The 20953-nt window shown below is 45.2% G+C and overlaps 1 protein-coding gene and 1 long non-coding RNA gene across 8 annotated transcripts in view; both read left to right on the plus strand.

The window, feature by feature from the left end:
• DHX35 (DEAH-box helicase 35) overlaps nucleotides 1-5117 on the plus strand; it is a 28715-nt gene extending 23598 nt beyond the window's left edge. The window contains exons 21-22 of one of the 2 annotated variants that reach the window (XM_069034310.1): nucleotides 857-995; nucleotides 3372-5117. In XM_069034310.1, coding sequence (XP_068890411.1) covers nucleotides 857-995; nucleotides 3372-3416 — 184 coding nt within the window. In that variant the 3' untranslated portion in view covers nucleotides 3417-5117. The remainder of the gene's footprint in view (nucleotides 1-856; nucleotides 996-3371) is intronic. The other variant, XM_069034312.1, reaches the window with a different exon arrangement.
• A 10229-nt stretch (nucleotides 5118-15346) lies between these two features.
• The window catches only part of LOC138121003 (uncharacterized), a 75077-nt gene continuing 69470 nt past the window's right edge, over nucleotides 15347-20953 (plus strand). For all 6 annotated transcript variants that reach the window (XR_011156031.1, XR_011156030.1, XR_011156029.1 and 3 more), the window contains exons 1-2: nucleotides 15347-15592; nucleotides 15762-15887. This is a non-coding gene — a long non-coding RNA (uncharacterized lncRNA). The remainder of the gene's footprint in view (nucleotides 15593-15761; nucleotides 15888-20953) is intronic.

The raw sequence follows: 20953 nt of genomic DNA on the forward strand, positions 1-20953 counted from the left end.
GTATAGAAAATATGTTCTCATTCTGGTTTGTTTTCCTCTGATTTCTCTTTAGTTGTGTTAGTTGCCATGTCTCAGGCTGCATTTGGCAAAGGGAATTTTGGACTCTTTCCTCTTTGCTTTTGAGAGCAAAATACCAATTAATGAGAAACCACAAACCTCAGGTGTTTGCAGCTCTGCCATGTATAGGAGGCAGATAGTGACTCAAGGATTTGATAGCTACCCTTCAGTGCAGGGGCTTGCACTTCCTTGGGGAAAATTACCTTCCCTGCTGAAGGTGACCTCAGAAATAGGTTGCCCATGCTGGCAACCTTACTGTGCTGGCAGTGAGGATGAGTCCACATGGTGGGCTGTTCCTAAATCTCTTCCCAGGAGATGTTCTGGCAGGAGTTAAAGCTGATTTCTTCCTCTGATGCTTATCTTACTTGTCTGCAGACTGGCGCCAGGGATAGTCCTGCTGGGGTTTGTGCCCTCCTTGTTGTGGGTCCAGGGTTTTGGTGCTTTGGACATCTTTCCTTATGATATCACAGAGTAACTCATATTCTGTCTTCCAAAGCATCACTTGCGAGTCCCCCTAGACCCTATTATAAAAGCCATTCTTTCATGTATACCTGCATCCATATGGTCTGGTAGTATGGGAAGTTGTTTTCATGTCATTCTAAAGATTGTCTTAATGTAGAGAACTCTGACCAACCAGAGAGAAAGAGGCAAGAGGCTGAATTACAGCTTAAAACTCTCTTGTCCCTCTGTAAGTGCCAGCTCTCGCAGCATGTGTGTGAAATGGTCTAAATGTGCTGTTAATAGCTCTCCCTCTTTGCTTTACAGCAAACACTGTTCATTTTTGTCTCCTTTCTCTCAGGGTAGTTTACAATGAAGTCATACAGACTGCTAAATATTACATGAGAGATGTGACAGCTGTTGAATCCTCCTGGCTCTTGGAACTGGCACCTCACTTTTACCAGCAAGGAACGGTACGGAATCGGCAAAAAGGCCAAACGGTACCATTGCTGCATGAGCAGCTCTTGTATCTGAACTTTCTAAAGGTTTATGTTTTGGTGTGGTCTAATGGGACAGAAATGAAGCTGTAGTGGTTTTAATATGAAGGAAGAGGATAGTAAGTTGATGCATGAAAGGTTTTTCCCTATTAGCCAGCCAGTGGATCTCAGAGTTACAAAATGAGATCCATTTGCTGGTAAAGTTGCATTTTCCATTGTATCATGAAATGAAGCCTTCAGCCATTCTACATTTGAATATAGGCACTTGGTGGCACTCCCTTGAGCAACGCTGTAGGTTGGCAGTGGTCACACTTTGCAAGTCTTTGTGAAAATCCTGAGCCTTTTTTTGAGTATTAATTATGTTTACTGCAGAAAAATCAGTTCTGATCTGTTCAAATGTGTAGTGACAAAGAACAGCTGCTGTTTGTGCAAACCTTTATTGCAAATTGCTGTGTGTGCTACAGATACCTTTTATTTACAAGTATCATTTAACAGCTGTCACCAACCTTTATTGACTCTGTCCCATGTGAATCTGTCAATCCAGATTACTGACTGGACATTCTGAGAACTGAATTGGTATGAAATATTATCTAAATGTTAGTTCTGCTGCAGCTGTTGGTACCACATAGCCTATAAATACTGTACAGATTACCAAATTGATCTTGTGTTTGAATTTCCCACGGGACATTAATAACTACTGAGCTTTATATTCTAAACTAATGAAATATTTCCAAAATCAGAGTGAGAAAATGCATTTGCATATCAGACCATATCAGTGAAAAAGGTGGTCTGTTTCCAGTTTATATATCTGCTACACTATTTGACTTTTTGGAGAATCTGATTTGTTTTCTTTCACTTCCTTGGGGTTTTGTCAGAGTAGAGAATCCTGTGGTGCATGGAGCACCTTAGGACAACTCTGTGGTTACAGTTCCCAACAGTCTGGCATTTGTTCATGTGACCGACTTGAGAGAAGGGTTTTTTATGCTGATTTTGGATAATTCATCTCAATTACCCAGACAATTCCCATCTATAAATGGACTTACTAAGTATCTGAATATTTTCTGCCTTTTTCCTATAAGACATTTAACAAAGGCAGTGATGATCCTGTGGGGCAGACCCCTGAGCCTTCAGCTGCTGGGAGATGATCTGCAGACATGGTGTAAAAAGGAGCTGAGCCAATGTTGTATCAAATCTGTTCCTGCAATAATTAGTCCTTTGACTCACATATTTACATGTTGTCATGTAATTTACATTTAACATCCTGCACCCACACAAAATCTCATTGTGACCTCTCCATGGGCTGAAGTTTGGGATGAGGTTTTCCTTTAGGTAGGTGGTAGCAAACAAGACTTGTCTTGAATTGTGCTGCCTACCTGACTGAGGGAACATGTTTTTCAGGGTAGTGCTACTGCTGTTGTAGGTAATCTATGAAATTATATCAAAACCTAATTTTTACTGTTGCCATGCTTTTGATTCGATCAAGTGAACTCAGTTTGCAGCATGACCTAATCATTGCTTTCATCCTAAAATAAATGGAAGCTCTGAAGGATGGTGCTGGTTTTGAGGAAAATTCTCTTTTCCAGCCTGGTCAGTTATCCATATCAGCCAAAAGGCTAGCGTGTCCTAATAAAATGTTTGAAAATCAGAAATATTTCTCTTGTATAAAACTTCTAGTCATATATGTGAAATGTGAATAAGTGAACCATTGCAAATCAAACAGGTGTATGCTAATTTATAGATATTCAGACCCTTTTTCTACTGAAGGATACATCTTTGTGCTAGGAAGAGATTCCTGAAATAATAAAGGTTTTATTTCTGTGTCAAGTTAGAAACAAATTACCACTGAACAGGCCTCTGTGCTAAAAAATGTTCTCCTACAGCTTGATCTTTGTCAGTTATTTCTCATTCCAAATTTTGCAGAACTCCCTTCATATTTTCATCCCACATTTTTGTAGGCCTTTAAGAGCACAGAGGTTCCAAAGATCCAGTGCAACTTCAGGATTAATACAGTTGTTAAAATCTCATCCTTCACGTACATTCTCCTCGTGTTTTTTGCAGGTGTATTGTTGGGAGCACATCTTTCTGTGCATTTTTACACTTGGAAAATTGCTTCCAGTGGGAAATTGTTCCTGTGCTGGCAGTTAGTGCAGAAGTTGTTATTTTATACCAACCTAGAATATCACTTTGGGGTACATGTGGGTTCTTATTTAATGGGTTTATTTTAGTTGTGTCAGTAGCTAGCAGAGCTTGAATGGGTGTGGATATTTATGTTAGAATTTATTTGAGTTGTGATTAAGGACTGAAAGCATTGTAGTTGATTTTTTTTCTAAATTTGGTGTGTCTGCTAAGCAGTTTTTCTGTTATTTTCTTTTCTTGCAGCATCTTTCCTTGAAAGCAAAAAGGGCTAAAGTAGATGACCACTGACATGACTTCAGTTGTTGTGACATCAGAAGCAGAACCTACCAGTGATTTCAAGCTGGCTACAGTCCATTCAGCAGTCAGTTCATTAGCAATTTGATCTTCCATCAACCTAAATGTTTAAATGCCTGCCAGGATCTGTAGGGGTTTATGCATGACCAGTACATTGTAAACCTAGAGCTTGCATTGTGGACATTTTAATCTTTGCCTACTTGACCTCTGTTGTTAATCTGGGCATGTTGCTCCTTTTAAATAGGTAGAAAAACAACTTAAAAAGTAAGAGGACATACAGGACCACAAAAAACCTGAAACCTTCAAGAAAGAAACAGATTTCCTGGAGCGGTACTGCCTTATGAGTGTGGGGAGTAGGGTACCCTGCCTCCTGTCACCCAGAGCACTGTGACTTACACCGGCCAAACTGAGCCTGGCTCCTGCCAGTAGGAGCTCAGGGCAATTAACTACCCTTGAAATGCAAGGTGCTGCCATGGAAACATTGATCTCGTGTTGGACCATCCCAAACTGGTGCAGCTTGTGCTCCCAAGCAGTGAAAGTGTCCTGCCCAAGGTCGAGCTGGCCCAGCTCGCTGTGCTGAGCAGTCCCTGTGTACTGAAATGTCTGGTTCTGTACGTGGGAGTTGCTGTTTGGGGAGGGGGACAAAGAGCAGCTCAGTATTTTTAAGATGGATTAATTCTCTGCTCAATCAGGGGACTAAACACGTGTGTTCACAATCAATCACAGATGGGGCTTTACTTTTCTTTTTTATCCTATGAGAGAAAAAATGTTAACCTTCCACTGCTTGGAAATGCCAGTGAATTTCATCTGGGGTGCATCATGGAACACTGATTTTTAGCCTCTGTTGATCAGCAAACAGGGAAGTGTTCTGTACTTTCCTATAAAGAACACAGTCCTTTATATTTCTTTTATTACAAATCTGTTCTTTACTGCTTGGGACTCATTTTTCTCTGTTACTGAGGAGAAGGATGCTCTGAACAGTCGCTGCTTTAATCAGGATTCCATGGCTACTTTTTCAATAAGGAATTATGCTTGTTTGTGTTTTAACAAGATAGCTTGGATACATGTATTTATTTATTTCCATTTTCCATTTTTACCTATTGATATTTATTTTAGAAAGCCATTGCCTGAAAATTTTATTTTTGTCATTCAGCCTATTTGAAGAATGTTTTTTTGGCATATTAACTATTTTATTTTCTTCTTAAAAAAAAAAAGTATGTAAATAGGCAAAAATTTCTACATAGAACAAATGCCTTCCTCATCACAGGACTGCCTTGAAAACTTTCTTGAGATCCTCTTTACCTTGTCCCTTCCAAATACCTGCAGAGAGAACACGCTGTGCCGGGTGCACTGTGTGGTCTCCTCAGTGTGTCCATCCTGACTGCCAGCACAAACACATGTACCAGTCTCCAGGAATGGCACCAGCAGCATGAAAACTGTGTCACCTTCCTCGTTCTTGTCCCTGTGACCCTCACCTTTGTATTACTCTCTTAGAGTGGAAGCTCCTCGGGGCAGGGACTGTCTCCTAGGCAGAGCTGAGAGCAGTGTTGGAACTCACTGAAAAGATTCAATTTGCCGGTTGTTTTTCTCTTAAAGGATCGGAGAAAGAACTGAATATGAAGACTTGTCATATGTCTGTGTTTCTCTGTCCTCTGGAAGTATTCTTAGGAAAAATAAAACCATTGAATTGAGGAAGCTTGGGAATGCATCACTTTGGCCTGAGCAGGGGTTGATGTCCCAGTGCTGGGTGGGCTGGGCTGGGCTGGACTGGGCTGGACTGGGCTGGGCTGGGCTGCCAGTGGGTGGGCACTGCATTTGCCAGCTCTGAGAATTTCAGGTGGGTCTGGAGACCTCTCTTGTCCAGATGTTCTTTTACCAGACTGCAGAGCTGCAAAATTTCCTCTAAGAATGCTGGTGATTCCTGCTGAGTTCAGAACCCAGGGGTGTGCAAGCTTTGCCACATGCTGCAAGCCATCGTACTTCTATCAGTGCAGAAGGTCTTCATAAACAACAAAAAAAAAGAAATTGAGACTTGTCTTTTTAGCAGTTTTACAAACTGTTGAGGTATCACCACACACAGAGCAGGCAGACCTTATACTAGAGATGCAGGCTAAGAATAAGTGTTTTTAGGATCCAGATTAAGGTCACACCTTTAGAGAGAAAACACTGCTCACATGAGAGATGTGGGCCCTTTGGAAGTGTTTGAAGACAGAAAACTTTAAAAACCCTGACAATCTCTTTATTTTGTAAAGCTTTGGCCTCCAGCTCCCTGCTGGATTTGTACAGAGCATTCTGCTTTAAATAGTTTTGTGTAAGGAGCTGGGTCACTGCCTTGTTGGTGGCTCTTTGCTGCATAAACAGGCTCTTGTAGGGGAGGTTGGAGTCATTTGGAGATGGTTGTCAGGAGTTTATGAAACACTTAAGGCTTTGAGCCCTGGCTTTTAGAGAATGAGGTTAAAATATCAGCCTGTTGAATCAAAATACTGCTTGGAATAGAAGTCATTCCACTGCTGGCAAGGAGACAGATTACTTAAGAAATAAATTGACATCCAATGACTGGGGGGGAAAAAAAAGGTGCACTCCTCAAGGCCCTCAGAAAGTGATGTCAGGGTTACTACTCAGGACTTCAGAATTGGCAGCTCTAGAAGAAGATGAAGCTAAACTGGAAAAAGGTTCAGCCAAGAAAATATTCATTGAAATGTAGTTCCCATCTTGTGGATTAAAAGTAATTCTGATAAATGAATGGGGTAACAGTCACAACTCTTCCTGGTTGATCTGAAGAAAGAGACAAGTAATTAAAGGTTGGGAGCCTTGGTTGTAGGGAAGGAGGGAGAGAAGAGAGCAGGGAAGCAGAGAGCCTTCCAGAATCCCTTCTTTTGGGAGCATCATGGATAACTGTGATCATCCCAGGATTCTGGTGTCACTGGGCTCAGGCAATTTTACTGAAAGCAGCTTGGAACCAGGTTTGTTCCTCTAATTTAATAGTGTTAATCAAGTGATCATACAATAACAATTGGCAAAGAAAGTCGACACCACAACTCAGCATTTAGAGTAAGTGCCTCTGCTGGGGCTTGGAATAAACGAGTTGGAAGATGGACGTTCAGTAGCTTGTGGAAAAACTGTTTTATCGGTTTTTTGGCTTAGAACTGGCTGCATTTTGAGAAAAGTGCCAGTAGATGGCAGGCACCGGTTTCAAGAAGTGTCTTGGGGAAAAACGAATTGGCCGATTCTTCAAAAGTTTCCCTTATTCTTCAGTTTTAACATTTAATTAGTTTAACGATAAGTGGGATGAGAAAGGGTAAAGGAAAAAGCTGTTGGTGGCTGTGGGATAAAGGCAATATTTGAAATGCAGAGATTAATGAACAGCCTAGAGTTCTGAATGTCCTGCTGGTCTAAAGCAAACAAACAAAATGCCCTAAAAACCCCCCAAAATTCCCAACCGGTAAATTCTGTAGTGGTTCTTCCACTTACACACTGAGTCATAAAAAATGGCAGTTTTTCCACACTTCATATTCACTACAAAGGAATTTTTGAGATGTGTTGGATTCTAGCCACTATTGTAATAAACAAAATTAACAGTTTAGTGCAAAAAAGCCCCCAAAACCCCAAACCAAACAAAAAGAAAATCCCTGTTTTGTTTGTGGCCACATGGCATATTTGATTTGTCTCAGAGGATGCAGGAGTACCTTCCTGCTCCATTCCAAAATTGGCTTTTGCAGGGCTGTGGTTGTGCAAGGCTGTGAGATGCAGGGGTTGTATTTGGCTGTGTTGCCAATTATGAGTGATCAAAAATCGCCTGGGAAAAAAAAAAATCTCTTTTCTCCTTTCTGGAATAACAGAATTTAAAACAACTAAATGCATTTAATTTGTCTTTCAGATTTATTTGAACTCTCCCTTGCAGTTCCTGGAGTGCACAGGAGCGCTGGGAGCACCTCTCAAGGAAATCCCTGATGATGAGTTCACTGTGGAACTGGGAGATGTTTGGGATGCAGCTGCACATCCCACCCTTGCTGTTTCCTTGCTTTCCCAGGTCCAAGGTTGCTCCCTGTGCTCTCCTCCCAAGCTGAGTGCTGCGGGGAGAGGCAGAGGGGGAGAAGAGCTGAGGGAGAAGCAGTCAGAGGAGGATGTTCCCTGTCCTTGGGGCGTTTCTGATCTCTTCCCACACATGCTTGGAAGTGGGTGGGTTTCCCTGCGGTGAGTCCTGCTTTGCTTGTGCAGCCTCTGCCTGCAAGGCTCCCTTCAAAGTCTCTCACCTGACCAGGGATAACCCACCAGATCCCTGTAGGCTTCCCATCCTGTACTACTTGGCTTGGGAAAGTGAAAACTTACAGGAGAGAGAGCAGGACAGAGACCAACAAATCACAACAGCTTCTTGGTTCCCTGCAGGCTGAGAAATAGATTGTTTATTGCAGATGCCTGTTGGCAGAGAGAGGATCCCATCAGACAGGGAATGTTTTGATGTCAGGAAACATCTTCCATGAGCCAGGTTTTATGGAAGTCCTGCTGGGTCTCCCTTTGGTGTCTGGTGAGATACCAGGGTTTCATAAGCTGTGCAGAAATCCTGCTGCAGCCAGGGCGGGGAAGGGATCCTTTGGGATGTGCTAGGACCTGGAAGAGCCAGGATCATGCTTAGTTCTGCCACGGGGAGCAGGATCTGCCTGGCCCTGCTGCTGTGCTGGCACAGGCTGGGCAGTGCTGGTGGGAGGCATCGATCACAGAGACAGCTCTGGATGTAAATACAGGCTGGGACAGTGTGAAATAGGGATGGCCATTAGGAGCTGTCAGAGCAGTCAGGATACCAGGAAGGCTCTTTGCAGCTCCCTGGGGATGCTGGGCAGCCTGGCACATGGAGGGGGGTTGTGTCAGAACCACAGCAGGGCTGAACAAGTGTCTTGTCTTACTCAAAATCTGTTTGTTTTTGTTTTTTTTTTTTTTTTTTAAATTGCAGCTGGTGCTGATTTAACCCTTTGCATCACACTTATGGGAAAGCAGCATGTTACAGTGGTGAGGGATCGATCAGAGAAGCCTTTAAGCCTCTTGGTTTAGATAAAGAAGCAGAAAGTGATTCCTCCTGCAGCTGTGTGCAGGGAACCTGCAGCACTGGAGCGTTTCCAGAGGTGCTCACTCCTGGCTCTGTTACAAAACCTGCCTTCACAGCTTGCCTGTCTGAGCACCAGCATGGCAGGGAGTCAGCCCAGGGTTTGGACACATGATCTGCCTTGCAGGGGCTCACAAGAGTGAAGGAGGCAGTTATGGTGGCATGTGTGTGTGTTCTTGTTGGCAGCAGGGCATGTCTCTCTTGCTGCCCTGAGGGGAACCAGGCTGTCACTGCTCCTTTGTGTGGCCAAGAGTCCCCACGTGGTGATGCTGGTAAGGTGTCCACATCCCCTAGCGCTGATTTTCCAAGCAGCTGCCAAAACTTATGTTATGGTCTGTTTCTCATCCTGTCCACAAAACATATACAGAAAAGGCTAATTTAAAGTGATGCCTGCAAATGGCAAATGGCCCCATTCAAACCTCATGAAGCCCTGCTCCAAGTGTCCCCACTGGTGCCAAGTTGTGAGCAGGATGTGCAGCAGGTGAGCAGTGTGTCACCCACTCTGTGCAGGTTTCTCTGAGGGTGTTGGTGCTCTTGCTGTTATTCATTGTTGCACCTTTCAATTTAAGCACCACTGGAGACCTCCTGAGGATGTGCTGCACCACAAGGAAGGCTTGTGAGGATCTCCAAGTGGGAAGCACTCCTCATTAAACAGGGAATGATGGCAGCAGCGGTTGGTACATGCTGGTAAGAGCAGCTGCTGCTCTGGATCTGCTCAATGTCCTCCTGCTGCTCTCCATCCAAAAGCTTTTCACAGACACCTCCTAATTCTTGTCCCTTTGTCACAAAGTCCTCTTGAGTCTATTTAAGGGTTGTCTTGTGAGTGTGAGGAGCAGAATACAGAGGGAAGATGTATTGTAGGAGGAAATCTCAGCGACTGGGGAGGCTGAAATATGTGGGAACCCACTACTCAGTCATTTGAGTGAAGTTCCCATTAGGGTTTGGAAACTTTCCAGGAGCCCTTGTACCCAAGCAAGCAATAACTTCTGACAAGACAGGAGCTTTAGGCTTTGCCAGGATTCCTGCATCAGGTGCAGTGAGAGGAGGGTGGAGCTGAGCCTGACAGAGCTTTGCCCAGGGCACAGTCAAGGAGGAAGGCGCAGTGCCTGTCACCATCACAGGTCTTCCCAAGGTGGGTTCTCCAGGGAAAAACACCTTCGAGAACTCCAGAGGCACTATAGAGAACTTTGGAGCAGGCTGTTCTGTGTATTTTTACCAAAGTTAGTAGATAAACATTGTATATCCACCTCCTCCCTCCGAATTTTATTCTGGAATGACTTTTTGGTTGGAAACAGAAAGAACTGGAACGTGAATTTTGCTGTTGACTTTGTCTCTCTCTGGGTAAATCCACTTGTAGTTCATTTTACTGAAGTGTAAATACGGGTGAAATTTTATCTCCTATAGCAGTAGAAGATGGCAGTGTCTGTCAGATTTATTGACAACCACAAACACGATGCTTTCTGGAAGGCAAAAATGGTTTTGGCAAGTGGGTTTGCGTGTTTGGAATTTTGTCACCAAAACTGGCTGAGACTGTTTGAGAGAAAACCCTTCTTTCTAAAACTGGAAGGAGCAGATTGCTGACATCTGATATTTCTCAGTGCTGACTGATCTTTAAATGCTGTGCTTGATTTCAGTCACACTTTTTTCCTCACTTCACTCTCTCTGGCTGAGTGGAAGAAAGTATTTTGCCACAGACCTCTCCTCACTGTGCTTTTCCACTGCAGAAAGATGCAGACCTGCAAAGGAAGCTTGTTTCCCTTTCCTTTCTGTTCAAAAAAAAAAGTGAAAGAAGCAGGGTGAAACTTCAAAACATGGAGAAAGGCTTAGAGTCCCCCTTGGGAAAAAAAGATCAAAATGTTTTTAATGAAAGATTTCAGTGAAAAAACCCACAAATTAAGATTGTGGCACTGTCTGCCACTCCCCAGCTCTTCATCTGTGTCTCTCCAAGCTGTGCTTCACACACACACACCCACCAGTCCAACCCACTGGGCCTTTGCAGTGAGATGAAAATGCCCTTCTAGAGACTTTCAGCCCCTCTCATTTGCTTCTGCAGGCCGGTGTTGTTTTGGCTGAAGGGTTGGTATGGCACAGCCAAGGTGGGAAGCATTGAGAAAGCTCCTGCTGCCAGCAGGCTGCTGTTAAAATCTTGCTGCTTATGTGATGCTGAATAGATGATATGGAGCTGCTCATGGAGCAACACATGAAAAATGGCAAGTGAATCAAAATTAATGATTATAAGGAGCAGCTTTTCTGGGCAGCATCTCGTCTCTGCAGCCAGGATGGTTCGGTGATTTGGGAGCTCTTTTCACATCTTTAAAGATTAAATCCTCCACCACTGTAGTGTAAACTTGCATTAGTTGTTTACAGCTACGTACATGAAAGGGCTCTGGGCATGAGTCAGGGATCTGGGAGGGCTGACTTTTGGGTGTCTGGCTCCTGCAGTGGACACCACAGCCTTGTGTAGGTGTCTAATCTTCCATGCAGTGCGAAGGGACTGCTATGCCAAAGGATAAGGTGCATGACACCCAGTTTTCTAACTGAGACCTGAGACAGCCAGGGAAAAGAGAGTTTGAGGTGGTAGTGCCTGTGGGAGCTCATCTCTTTGAGGTACTGTGAAACCTCTTGTGGAACTGAGTTTCTAAAGGCCTCCCATAAAGTGATGTAGAGAGAGGTAAACCAGTTCTAAAAGTGGAAGCCCAGAACTCAGACACCAGTGAGCTGCTGATGGCCAGCAGGGATTTGGCTGTGCATGAGTTACATCCCCTTCTGAGGTAGAGGGACACAGTCAGTACCATTCCACTGGCCTTTGTCAGTAAGTGTGCAAAGAACTGCAAGGATGGTGAGTTCCTGCACCACACTGCTGCAAAACAGTTACAATTCCAGCTATAGCAGGAGATAGATAAGTGATAAATTCCTGCCCTGCATGATGGCCCAGATGTGCTCACTGAAAATATGGTGGGACTTCCGAGCCCTCTTCAGCTGCAAGTGGTGGAACTCACCAGCTCCAGGAGAGAGGTCAGGGTGCAAAGAGGGGCCCTGGGCACCCCCTGAGTACAGATCAGCTCCCCCTTGTAAAAGGGAACCAGCATCACAGCACCCTGGGGAAGGACTGGGGCTGCACCTCTGCAAAAGCAGCTTCACAAATCCTTCCAAAAGGGCTGGGGTGCATTTGGTGTGAGAGGGATGCTGGGCAGAACACCTGGCTGGGGGTTTGGGACATGGCAGGAGCTGGGACTGGAGCCTGGCCCTGTGAGCTGGGCAGAGCTGGTGCAGTCCCAGGACCAGGGGTGCCTGGCACAGGCACTGCGGTGGAGGCTGGGGAGCCTGGGATGCTGACAGCAGGGCCAGCCAGGCCCAGAGGCACTCAAGTAACAAATTGAATGGTGAATATCTTAAGATGACTTTGGTTTATTGTCCAGATCAGGTCAGCGGAAAAAATATTGGGAGACTGAACAAAGAGACAGGCTGCTTTAGCAGATAAATGGGCTGATCATTTCGTATTGAGGAACAATCTCTAAAACATAGTTTACTGCGCAGCTGAGGGCTGAAGCATTTGCTGATGCCAAGAGCTCCTTCTTTGACCCTCGGCACGCGTGGAATTAAACGGCGCGGTGTTTTTTGATGGTTAAACTCCCCGAAGAAGACACTCCATTTGTTACCAGGGCTCTGATGAAGTAAAGTGTGGTTTATATGTACAAGGCCGGCCTTCAACTCATCTCAGAATGAATGGAGAGGTAAAATTGAATTTTACACTCCTGCTGCTATGATTAATGTGCGGGCTCTGGGAGCCGGGTGCTGGCCGCAGGAGGGCAATGCAGGCTCGCTCTGAGCAGGAGCCTCCTGCCTCCACTTATGCACAGGGACGCCAGGAGAGGGGAGCCTGCATAAATGAATAGCTGCTGTAGGAATAAACCTGCTAGCGCAATAAATCCCCCCCGTGCCTGTCCCAGCACAGCACTCCGACGTGAGGCTGCACCTGACAAAGGAATAAACTTGTTAGATGAATAAAAGAGCACATGGGCATTAAATCAGGGTCTAATGGCAGGGACTGAGAGGGCTGTGCAGGGCTGTGCTCCTCGCTGAGGAGTGGGCAGGGGTGAAGCTGCCCTGGGAAGGGCTCAGTGTTGGTGGTGGCCCTTCAGCTGTGAGGCTCCATCCTCTGGGATGGCTCGGGGGAAGGCACGGGAAGACCCCAGGAGTCTGGGAGCTTCCCATGAGCAGGACAGGGACAAGCTGCCCCGCAGTCCTGGGTGTGTGTGTTGTCCTCACCCACCACAGGTGCATAGGAGAAGGTGAGACCAGCCATAACTTCCTTTGGGGCTGGGTGGCTTTTCTAGAAGGGAGTTGGGAGGCCAGGATCTGTGGAGCATCCTTGCAGTGATGGGAGGTGATGTCAGCAGCTCTTGCATTGCACTCTTGCTCCCCTCACTGGGACTCTGCTTTTGCTGCTGGGCAGAGTGTGCTGCTTGCCTGTGATTCCTGTCCCACTAGTCCCAGTGGGGAAACAAGCTTCTGTGAACCCCTTCACTGATAAAAACTGTTCCCTGGCCCTCCTGCGTGCTCTGGCCAGCCTTGCTGCTTCACCAACAGCGTGGTGATCACCTCCTTCACCTTGACCCCCAGCTTCCTCAGTGATGGTTCAGCTGGCTGGGCTACAGATAAATTCTCCCTTCTGGTAATTCCTGGGTGTGGGGACCATCCAACCCCACTCACTGCTCAGTGCCCCAGATTTCATTGGCAGCTTTTGAACCCGTGGTAAGATACTCAACTGCTAAAGGGTGGTGTGTTCATTGAAAATAAACATTTCAAAAGGTATAAATCAGGAAAATGTTGGGCTAATTACTGCAGAGGACTGTTCCTATGTTAATGCAGGCAGTGGAATAGTTTCCCTAAGATTTACTGTACTACTTGCCTAAAACTGGAGCAATTCAAGCCAACGACGTACAACAAAAGTAGAACAAGGTAAGCAATTGTCTTCCACCATCTCTCCAGCCCTGAGCTCAGGACTTTGAAAGGCTAAAGATCAGAGTTGGTGACAGGGAAACAACACAGAAACCTGTTAGATCTGCTCTGCTGAAACCAGTGGGCTCCCACCTATGTGACTGAATATAGAACTGTGTAAGTCATTGCTTCTTTTTCTTTTTCCTTCATAAACTGAACTTTCACATGGCAAGTATCAGGTGAAACATCTTTTACATTTTAATTTTCTGTTGGAATGCAAAATCAGAAATACCGGTTTGGATCTTATGATTTATTTTTTGGTTTTATTTCCAGATGAGTTACTTTGGTTTGCTTTTAGTTATTTCTAAATTGAGGTACATTTCTACAGTTCTCTTGCTAGAAACGATTATCTCACTCTCATCTGAAGATGTGAACAGTACTCTGCCCTTAACAAATGCCATTACCAAATGCTGGGTGAAGTGCACAGGGCAGAAAGCCCAGAGCTCTGGAAACGAGCCTGTTTGCAGGAGTGGTTCTTCCTGTACCTGGTACATTTCTCACATGTTGAGCATGGAATGAGTTGATTCTTTTCAGGAAGAACCTTGGTAGTTTTGAAACCATCTCCCTGCTTCCAGAGATGTGGCTGGAGAGGCTTCTCCATCCTGTGGCCAGGCACAGTGGAGTAGACACCCCACGCCCTGAGGAGTGCTCTGCTTTCCAGTGTTCCCCAAAACCACCTTTGGTCTTTAAATTGGTATCATTTAGAAGGTATTAAACAGTGCTCTTTGTTCTACCTCGCGGTGCAAAAATAATCTTGTTTTGCTTTCTGAGCTACTGAGCTGAGAGGAAAAGTTCTACTGGTGAGGGAGACAAACTTTCTGTGGTAAATCTGAGCCCTCCAGCCCAGGTTGAGTGCAGGTGGCTTTGAAACATCTGCTTCAACTCAGCCCCTTTCCCCAGCCCAGGCACGGGCACCCGCTGACAAACAATGAACGGCTGAAGGATAACAATGAGTCAAGTGAAAAAAGGAAATTGTTTTTTTGACAATCTGCTGTTGGGCAGAGGGGGGAGGCAAAAGGCCCTGTAAGAATGAAAAGCCTGGGAGAAAGGGGATAAGTTAACATTAAATGGGCATGTGGTGACAGGGAGGGAAATGGTGGGACAGCTGGAAATGCAGCAGGAGCCTGGAGAAAATCGATACGAGATAAGCGTTCCAGGGGTAGTGCTGTTCATCAGGTGACAAAGTTAAAGGCAGCGAGACACTAAAAGTGAGAAAATATCACTGACCCCCTGCAGTATTGATCAAACAGCTGAGATACTCAAGGCCAAAGTCACTAATAAAGTGAGACGTATCAGCAAGAAGCCCATGAGAGCAGATGAGTTGGCTTCCGAAGGTCTTAAAAATAAAAATAAAACATATCTGCAAAAGTTCTTGTTAACCATCTTCTTTGTCTTGTTAAGTGCAAAGGAGACAGAGCAGCTTTGTTGGGAGGCACAGAGGAGAGGCATGAAGTTTGCTGTGTTATTTGAAAACTGAGTGGATTTTGTGTGGAGAGAAAAGAGGAGCCTGTGATGCTGGGGAGGGACAGCAGCTCTATCAGGACACCTACAGGAGCCACCTGAGCTTTGGGTCATGGCCCAAGGCTTACATGGGTCAGTCTGGTCACCTGAGGTGCTGACACCTGTGCACATGTACCTCAACACCCCCCACAGCACGAGCCCTGAATGGGTTCACACAGAGAAGATCAGGTGATTTGTGTTCCTTGATTTCCTCTAATTGCCCGTGGCTGAGGGAGGCAAGTAAGGGCAGGCCTCTCCCAGGACACAGGCATTTCAAATAGGACCAATAATTAAATTAACAGAAGTTTGCTCCCTGCCTCCTCCCCCTTGAAACATCTCAAATTGTGCCTGGAGGATTTGATGCTCTCATCTCCTGTTTGAGGTAGGCTCAGGTCAGCTCGGCTCAGGCACAATCTGCAGCTATCCTTGACCACCTCGTGAACCAAAACTTGCCCAGAGCTGGGTGAGAGGGTGTTTGTGCACTGCTGTGTGTTGGGACCTGTCCAACTGTTCCAACTCCCAGACACTTCAAAAATACTTTTTATGGTGAGAGGACAGTGTGAAAAGAGAGGTAAGTGGTTGTGGGGAAAGTAAATGTGTTTTAAGGTGTTGTCTGGGTAAGGTACAATTAGAGATGAATGGCGCTGTGTTCTTGGCTAGAGGGGGGAATGGAATAACTTTATTTTGGGTCTTGATGATGTATGTTAAACAAGAAGAAACCTCCTCTCCTCTTTTCTTAGCATTAAAGGAATCAGGAGAGTCTTTTCACCTCCCCTGTTTTTAAGGAGTGAAGTTCTGAGTGGTTGCTCTCTGCTGGGAAATATCTGATTTAAAGGTTTCACACAGGTCGAGCTAGTCCCTTGCAGGTATGTGGATTTTGAGTGAGTAATTCTTGGGCATGTGCATCTGTACAATGAAAACCCAGTGAATTAGAATAGCTCCTTTGTTTACTATTTTTATCTTCTAACAAAATCTCTGTTGTTTCACATACTTTAGGAATAGGTGAGTTAAGAACCAAATGTTCTGCCTGACCTCTTCATTGCTGAAGCGCCCTTTTTATTCCAGTTCTTACTGTCTCAGGGAAGGGGAGTGTTTCTGAACCAGTCAGAAACAACGGAGAGGGTCTGTTTAGGCTGCTTTGTTGAGCTATTTTAGTTATCCCAGCACTTGCACCATTATCTGTTCACATGAACTGTTTTCTTCGTGCACTTTTACCTGCCTTTATTGTGGTTGAATACTGGGAAAACAGAGCTCCTTGCGAAAGAAAAGGAAAAACCCCACCCTTTTGTTAGTCTCTTTTGAAAGATCACTTCCCCTGGCTCCTGTCTTTCCTCTGGCTTTTGCCCCCCTCCCTCGTGCAGCGAAGCAGGAAAGGAAGATGAAATAAATACTGACTTGCTAACTGAAAGTAGACATGAGATCCCTGTTGTGGTGATGATGTAGTGTCCTAAAAGCATGTGTGCTGTGAATAACTTCAGCACAGGAACGGGCAGGTCCCCCCAAAGGAGGTGTTTTTGGGGAAGAGTCCACAAAGGAAGCTGACAGAGGAGAAGGGATTTATGTACCTCAGCTGCAGGGAAGAGAGGTTAAAGCAATTGCTGGATTCATCAGGTTTCTATGATAGTAGGAACAACTGCACCTTAAATTCCTAGCTGAAGACCCTAAACACAGAAGACTGGTTTTGTTCTGTTTTTTTTTTTTAATGGGTAGGGTTGCCATTGGAAGCATTAAATTTAAATGGGATGTTGAGTGTTTTATATACAGCAAGGTCAGATCAGCCAGCAAAGAGAGAGAAATTAAATCAATGTGTGATTGCTAAGCCTCATAATAAAACCTTAAATAAAAACTTTGGGGAGAAAAATTGATTACCTTTGCAGGGTATAAAATGGAGCAACAGTTTGTTCATGAAATACTTTTGTAAAGGTTTAGAAAATGATTGACTTCTTCCTCTCCCATTTCCCCATCCCTTCACCTGAGAGAAAAACTGGTAAGCTGTACTCCGGTGTTTTGGGATTTTTCTTTAGCTGTTGGGTCTTCCAGCCTTGAAGGTTGGAACACGTAGTGGGAAAAAGAGGAAACCCCCACTGCAACCCTTTGCATGTCTGTCCCTTCAGAAAGGTAAAACTGTGCTCCTATTGGTGTTTTCAGGTGTTGACTTTCAACCAGATTTCACTACCTAAGTTCAGAGCAATGATCAAGATTTTTAAAAGCTCAGGGATCTTGGGCATGTGACTGTGGGGTGCACAAGTATTTCTTGCACACCCTGTTGGGTTCTATACTCACTGAGCCTGTTAAATTTCATAATTTTATTTCCTAGGAAATCAGGTGTGAGATGCTCAGGCAGACAGGGAAAATTATGAAGGAGATGACCCTGGAGCAGCCCAGGTGCAGGAGGGTGCTGCTGCCCTCCAAAGAGCATCACTGCCCTGCACTAGGCTTTTTTCCCCAAATACCTCAAGTTGACTTGTTAACCTTGCTAGCAGGATCCCAAAGGGGGTTTCTCACATCTGCTCTTAAAACAAAGCACTTTTCCTTTCCTTTTGAGCACCCACTTTTTCATGCAGCTTAGACATCCGGCTTAGCTTGTCTGCAGGTGTTGAGAAGTGCAGGTGAGAGTGTGGCTGTCCCACCCCCACTTCTGGACCCGGGGTCCATCCCATAATTGCTTTCTCTGTGCCTGTACCCCCTCTCAAAGCTGAGCCACCTCCTGATGGGCTGCTCACATGGAGCCTTTCCCAGTTCTCCTTCCTGAGGAGAACCAGTCCAAGGGAAACTGAGGTGACACGAGGATCTGGGCAGTGCCACCCCAGAAGGGGGATAAAGGATGCTGTGCCAGCCCTGGAGTGTCTGTGAGCACAGTCAGGCTCATTGGTATGGGAACAGCTGGGTATTTATGGGAAGGCACCATCCCCAGCACCACCCTGCTATTTGTACTTGTCTAATTATCATTACTCTTTGCATTTTCTTCCAGTGGATGAGCGATGGAGGAGGCCTAGAGGGAAGGGGTGGTGCAGGGGGAAGAGAGCAGTGATTTGTGGGATGGGGATCTCGTCCTGGAGAGGGGGGACATTGATCTGGCTGAGCATCCAGGAGCAGCCCTGGCTGCTGGTGTGTGCTGTTTGCCTAAGTGGGTGGCTTGGGTGGGGACTGTGGTGGGATTTAAGATTGCTTTGACCTGTAAGTGCCAGTTATTCATGTTTTAATTTTTTAAATATTCCACAATAAGCCCACAATTGTTCTGAAAGCCATTTCCCCAGGAGACCTGAAGAGATGTTGCAAGACTCCTGAGACTGTGATCCAAGCTACTGTGCTCATCCTTGATAAGCAAAATCTCCCAATTGTTCCAAGAGTTAGTTTAACAAATCAAACTGTTTGAAACAGTAACTTGCTCTTATTGGAGCCAAAGATAATCCTGGACTTTTCAGGGCAGAAATCTTTATCCAAACAGCAGATGTAGATCTTAAACAACCCTTCAATTGGTGAGGCATGAGGGTTTTATTAGGATATTCCGTGGTCTTGTCTAGGCTGGGTGTAATTATGGGTGGGAAATTGAACCCTGATGCATCTTTTTATTTTGTGTGTATGCATTTACCTGCCTTCTGAGAGCATTCCTTGCTTTTTTTTCCTCTTGATCAAGAAGTTCCCACAATGGTCCTGCTGGCTTCCCAGAGGGATCCTCCCTGTGCTTTCCTATGGTGTAATTTGGAGTGAGTGATCCTGTTCTAGTGAAGTGCAAAGCATTTTGGCCTCCTGGAGATTCATAGGCGTGGGGACAGGACAGGGTGTTTTGTGAGGGTGAAGAGTGGGGTATAAATTCCTACTTCACTGAGAGACACATAAACGAGAAATCTGGATGGGTTGAGAGAGAAGATTTAGCCCAGTATCAGGTCAACCAGGCTCTTGTTTATTGAGCCTTTTTATTTTGTTTCATCAAGTTTGTTGTGATGCCTTTAAACACCTGCAACAGTCTAAATCCCTGAATCAGTAAGGGGGACTGGAATTCTTTGGCCACATCCAGGTAGCAGAGAGCAGCTTGTACCTTCTGTAGTAGAATTTGTATGTGATGCAACAAACTTTCCTCTTGTGTTGGGTGATGCTTAAACATCTTGGCCCAAGAAATCCCAACAATTTATAATCTCTCTTGTCTCATATGTGAGTTACATGTGGAATATTTATAGGTGCAGTGAAGGAATCCTATGGAACATTTATAGATGCAATTCAGGAATTTTATCAAGGCTCCTTTTTATTCTGTGGAGTGTGTGCTTTCATGTAGTTTTTCTGTTTTGTTCTTATTTTTCTACCTGTTTTTTTTTGCCACCTGATTCCCAAGAAGAGCTTTCTTGATATCTGCACAAGCTCATATCATGCCCTAACCTGTGATCGTTGAGAATTTCATGCTTGTATTGCCCTCTGTGGCTGTGGAGGATTTTGGGCTGTTCTGGCAGCAGAGGCTTCCCCTGTTGATCAGAACTGAGCTCAGCAAGGTGAGGCCTTTGCAAGACAACCCAGCACCTCTGACTCTGCCCCAGAGAGGCAGCAGTGAAACCAGCATCTGATGTGCCACCCTTTGGGATGCTCTTGGTTTCTGTGAAAACACAGCATCTTCATACAGTGAATAAACAGTTGGATGAGAAGGGAGATGCTGGGCCTGGCTCAAAACCAGAGGGGTTCCTACCCCAGGGTAACACAACTTTGTTCCAGTGGTGCCTCAAGCAGAAGCTCTGGAGGGGGTTTGGAAACCAGTACAGCCACAGCCCGGGGTGACCAAATACGAGTTCTCCACAGTGAAAACAACACCTCTCACAGACCTTTGCCTGACTCCCCTCCCCTCTGGAGGTGTGCACTGTGCTCTCTGTAACACCTTGATCTCTGAGAACCCTAAATCTACCCCAGGAGAGGCCACTGGGGCACTGTGCTGGGAATTTGCGTGAGCAGGGTTGGGAAGCAGTTCTGCTCTTTGTCCTTTGCCAAAACAGTCCAGAATTATTGAAATTCATGGTGGGTAGGCACCAAATGAGCATTTCTTTCCCTTGAGCAGCTTATTCTGCTAGCCTCCAAACCTTGTAAAGCAAAGCCATCCTTTTCTCTGGGGACAGGAAGCGTTTTGAAGATCCAGAAGAGTGAAGGTGTATTGTCTCTCACAACCAAAAATCAACATGCCCAAGCATAAGATCTGCTTGTACTTGAGCATTCCTTGGTGAATGAATTGGAAGACTGTTGGCTGAATTTCCCAGCCATTCCAGCTCGTGGCTGAGCATCCCTGCCCTCCCTTGCCCTGGTGTGCAGGCAGGTCCTGGTTCAGAGACCTCTGGGGCCGGGTTTAACCTGCCCCTTCAGTAACATGATCTGGGAAGGGAAGAAACAAAAGATCTCAGCTCTAAAAAGCTCGAGCCAATCCGAGGGCACAGGATGGTAACAGCCAGTTATGATGGGATTGTAAAGGATGGCATTACAGCACTGGGGGTATTGATTGAACCTTTAGCCATAGAGACATTGAGAGAGAGAGAAGGAATGAGTGTGAGATCAATATATGCATCTTTAGGCCTATTTATCTCCGGGTGATTTTTCCATTCCCCTTCCTGTTCGATATGGCATAATTTACCTTCATAAAGTGTTCAGCGTCAGGGGTCCATTATCAGAGTAATCAGTTTTGATTAGTAGAGAAAGGGTACAAAATTGTTTAGCCTCTAGATAGAACTGTGAAGAGTGAGTAAACTATGCTTGACAGCACCTAATGCAGTTAGAATGTAGACTTAATTTGATTCCAATTCTTTATGGCTTTCCATGATTTCAAGCATCTATTGGTTTGTTAGAAAAATATAATAGGAAATGGGCTATGGCAGGTGGGAGGGGAGAGGGAGGAGAGAGATAATTTAAGTTTGCAGGATGCAATTTTCCTCAATATAAACATTCTAATGCAATTTGATGCCTG

This window comes from Aphelocoma coerulescens, chromosome 20 (assembly GCF_041296385.1).
Source record: "Aphelocoma coerulescens isolate FSJ_1873_10779 chromosome 20, UR_Acoe_1.0, whole genome shotgun sequence".
Taxonomy (NCBI): Eukaryota; Metazoa; Chordata; class Aves; order Passeriformes; family Corvidae; genus Aphelocoma; species Aphelocoma coerulescens.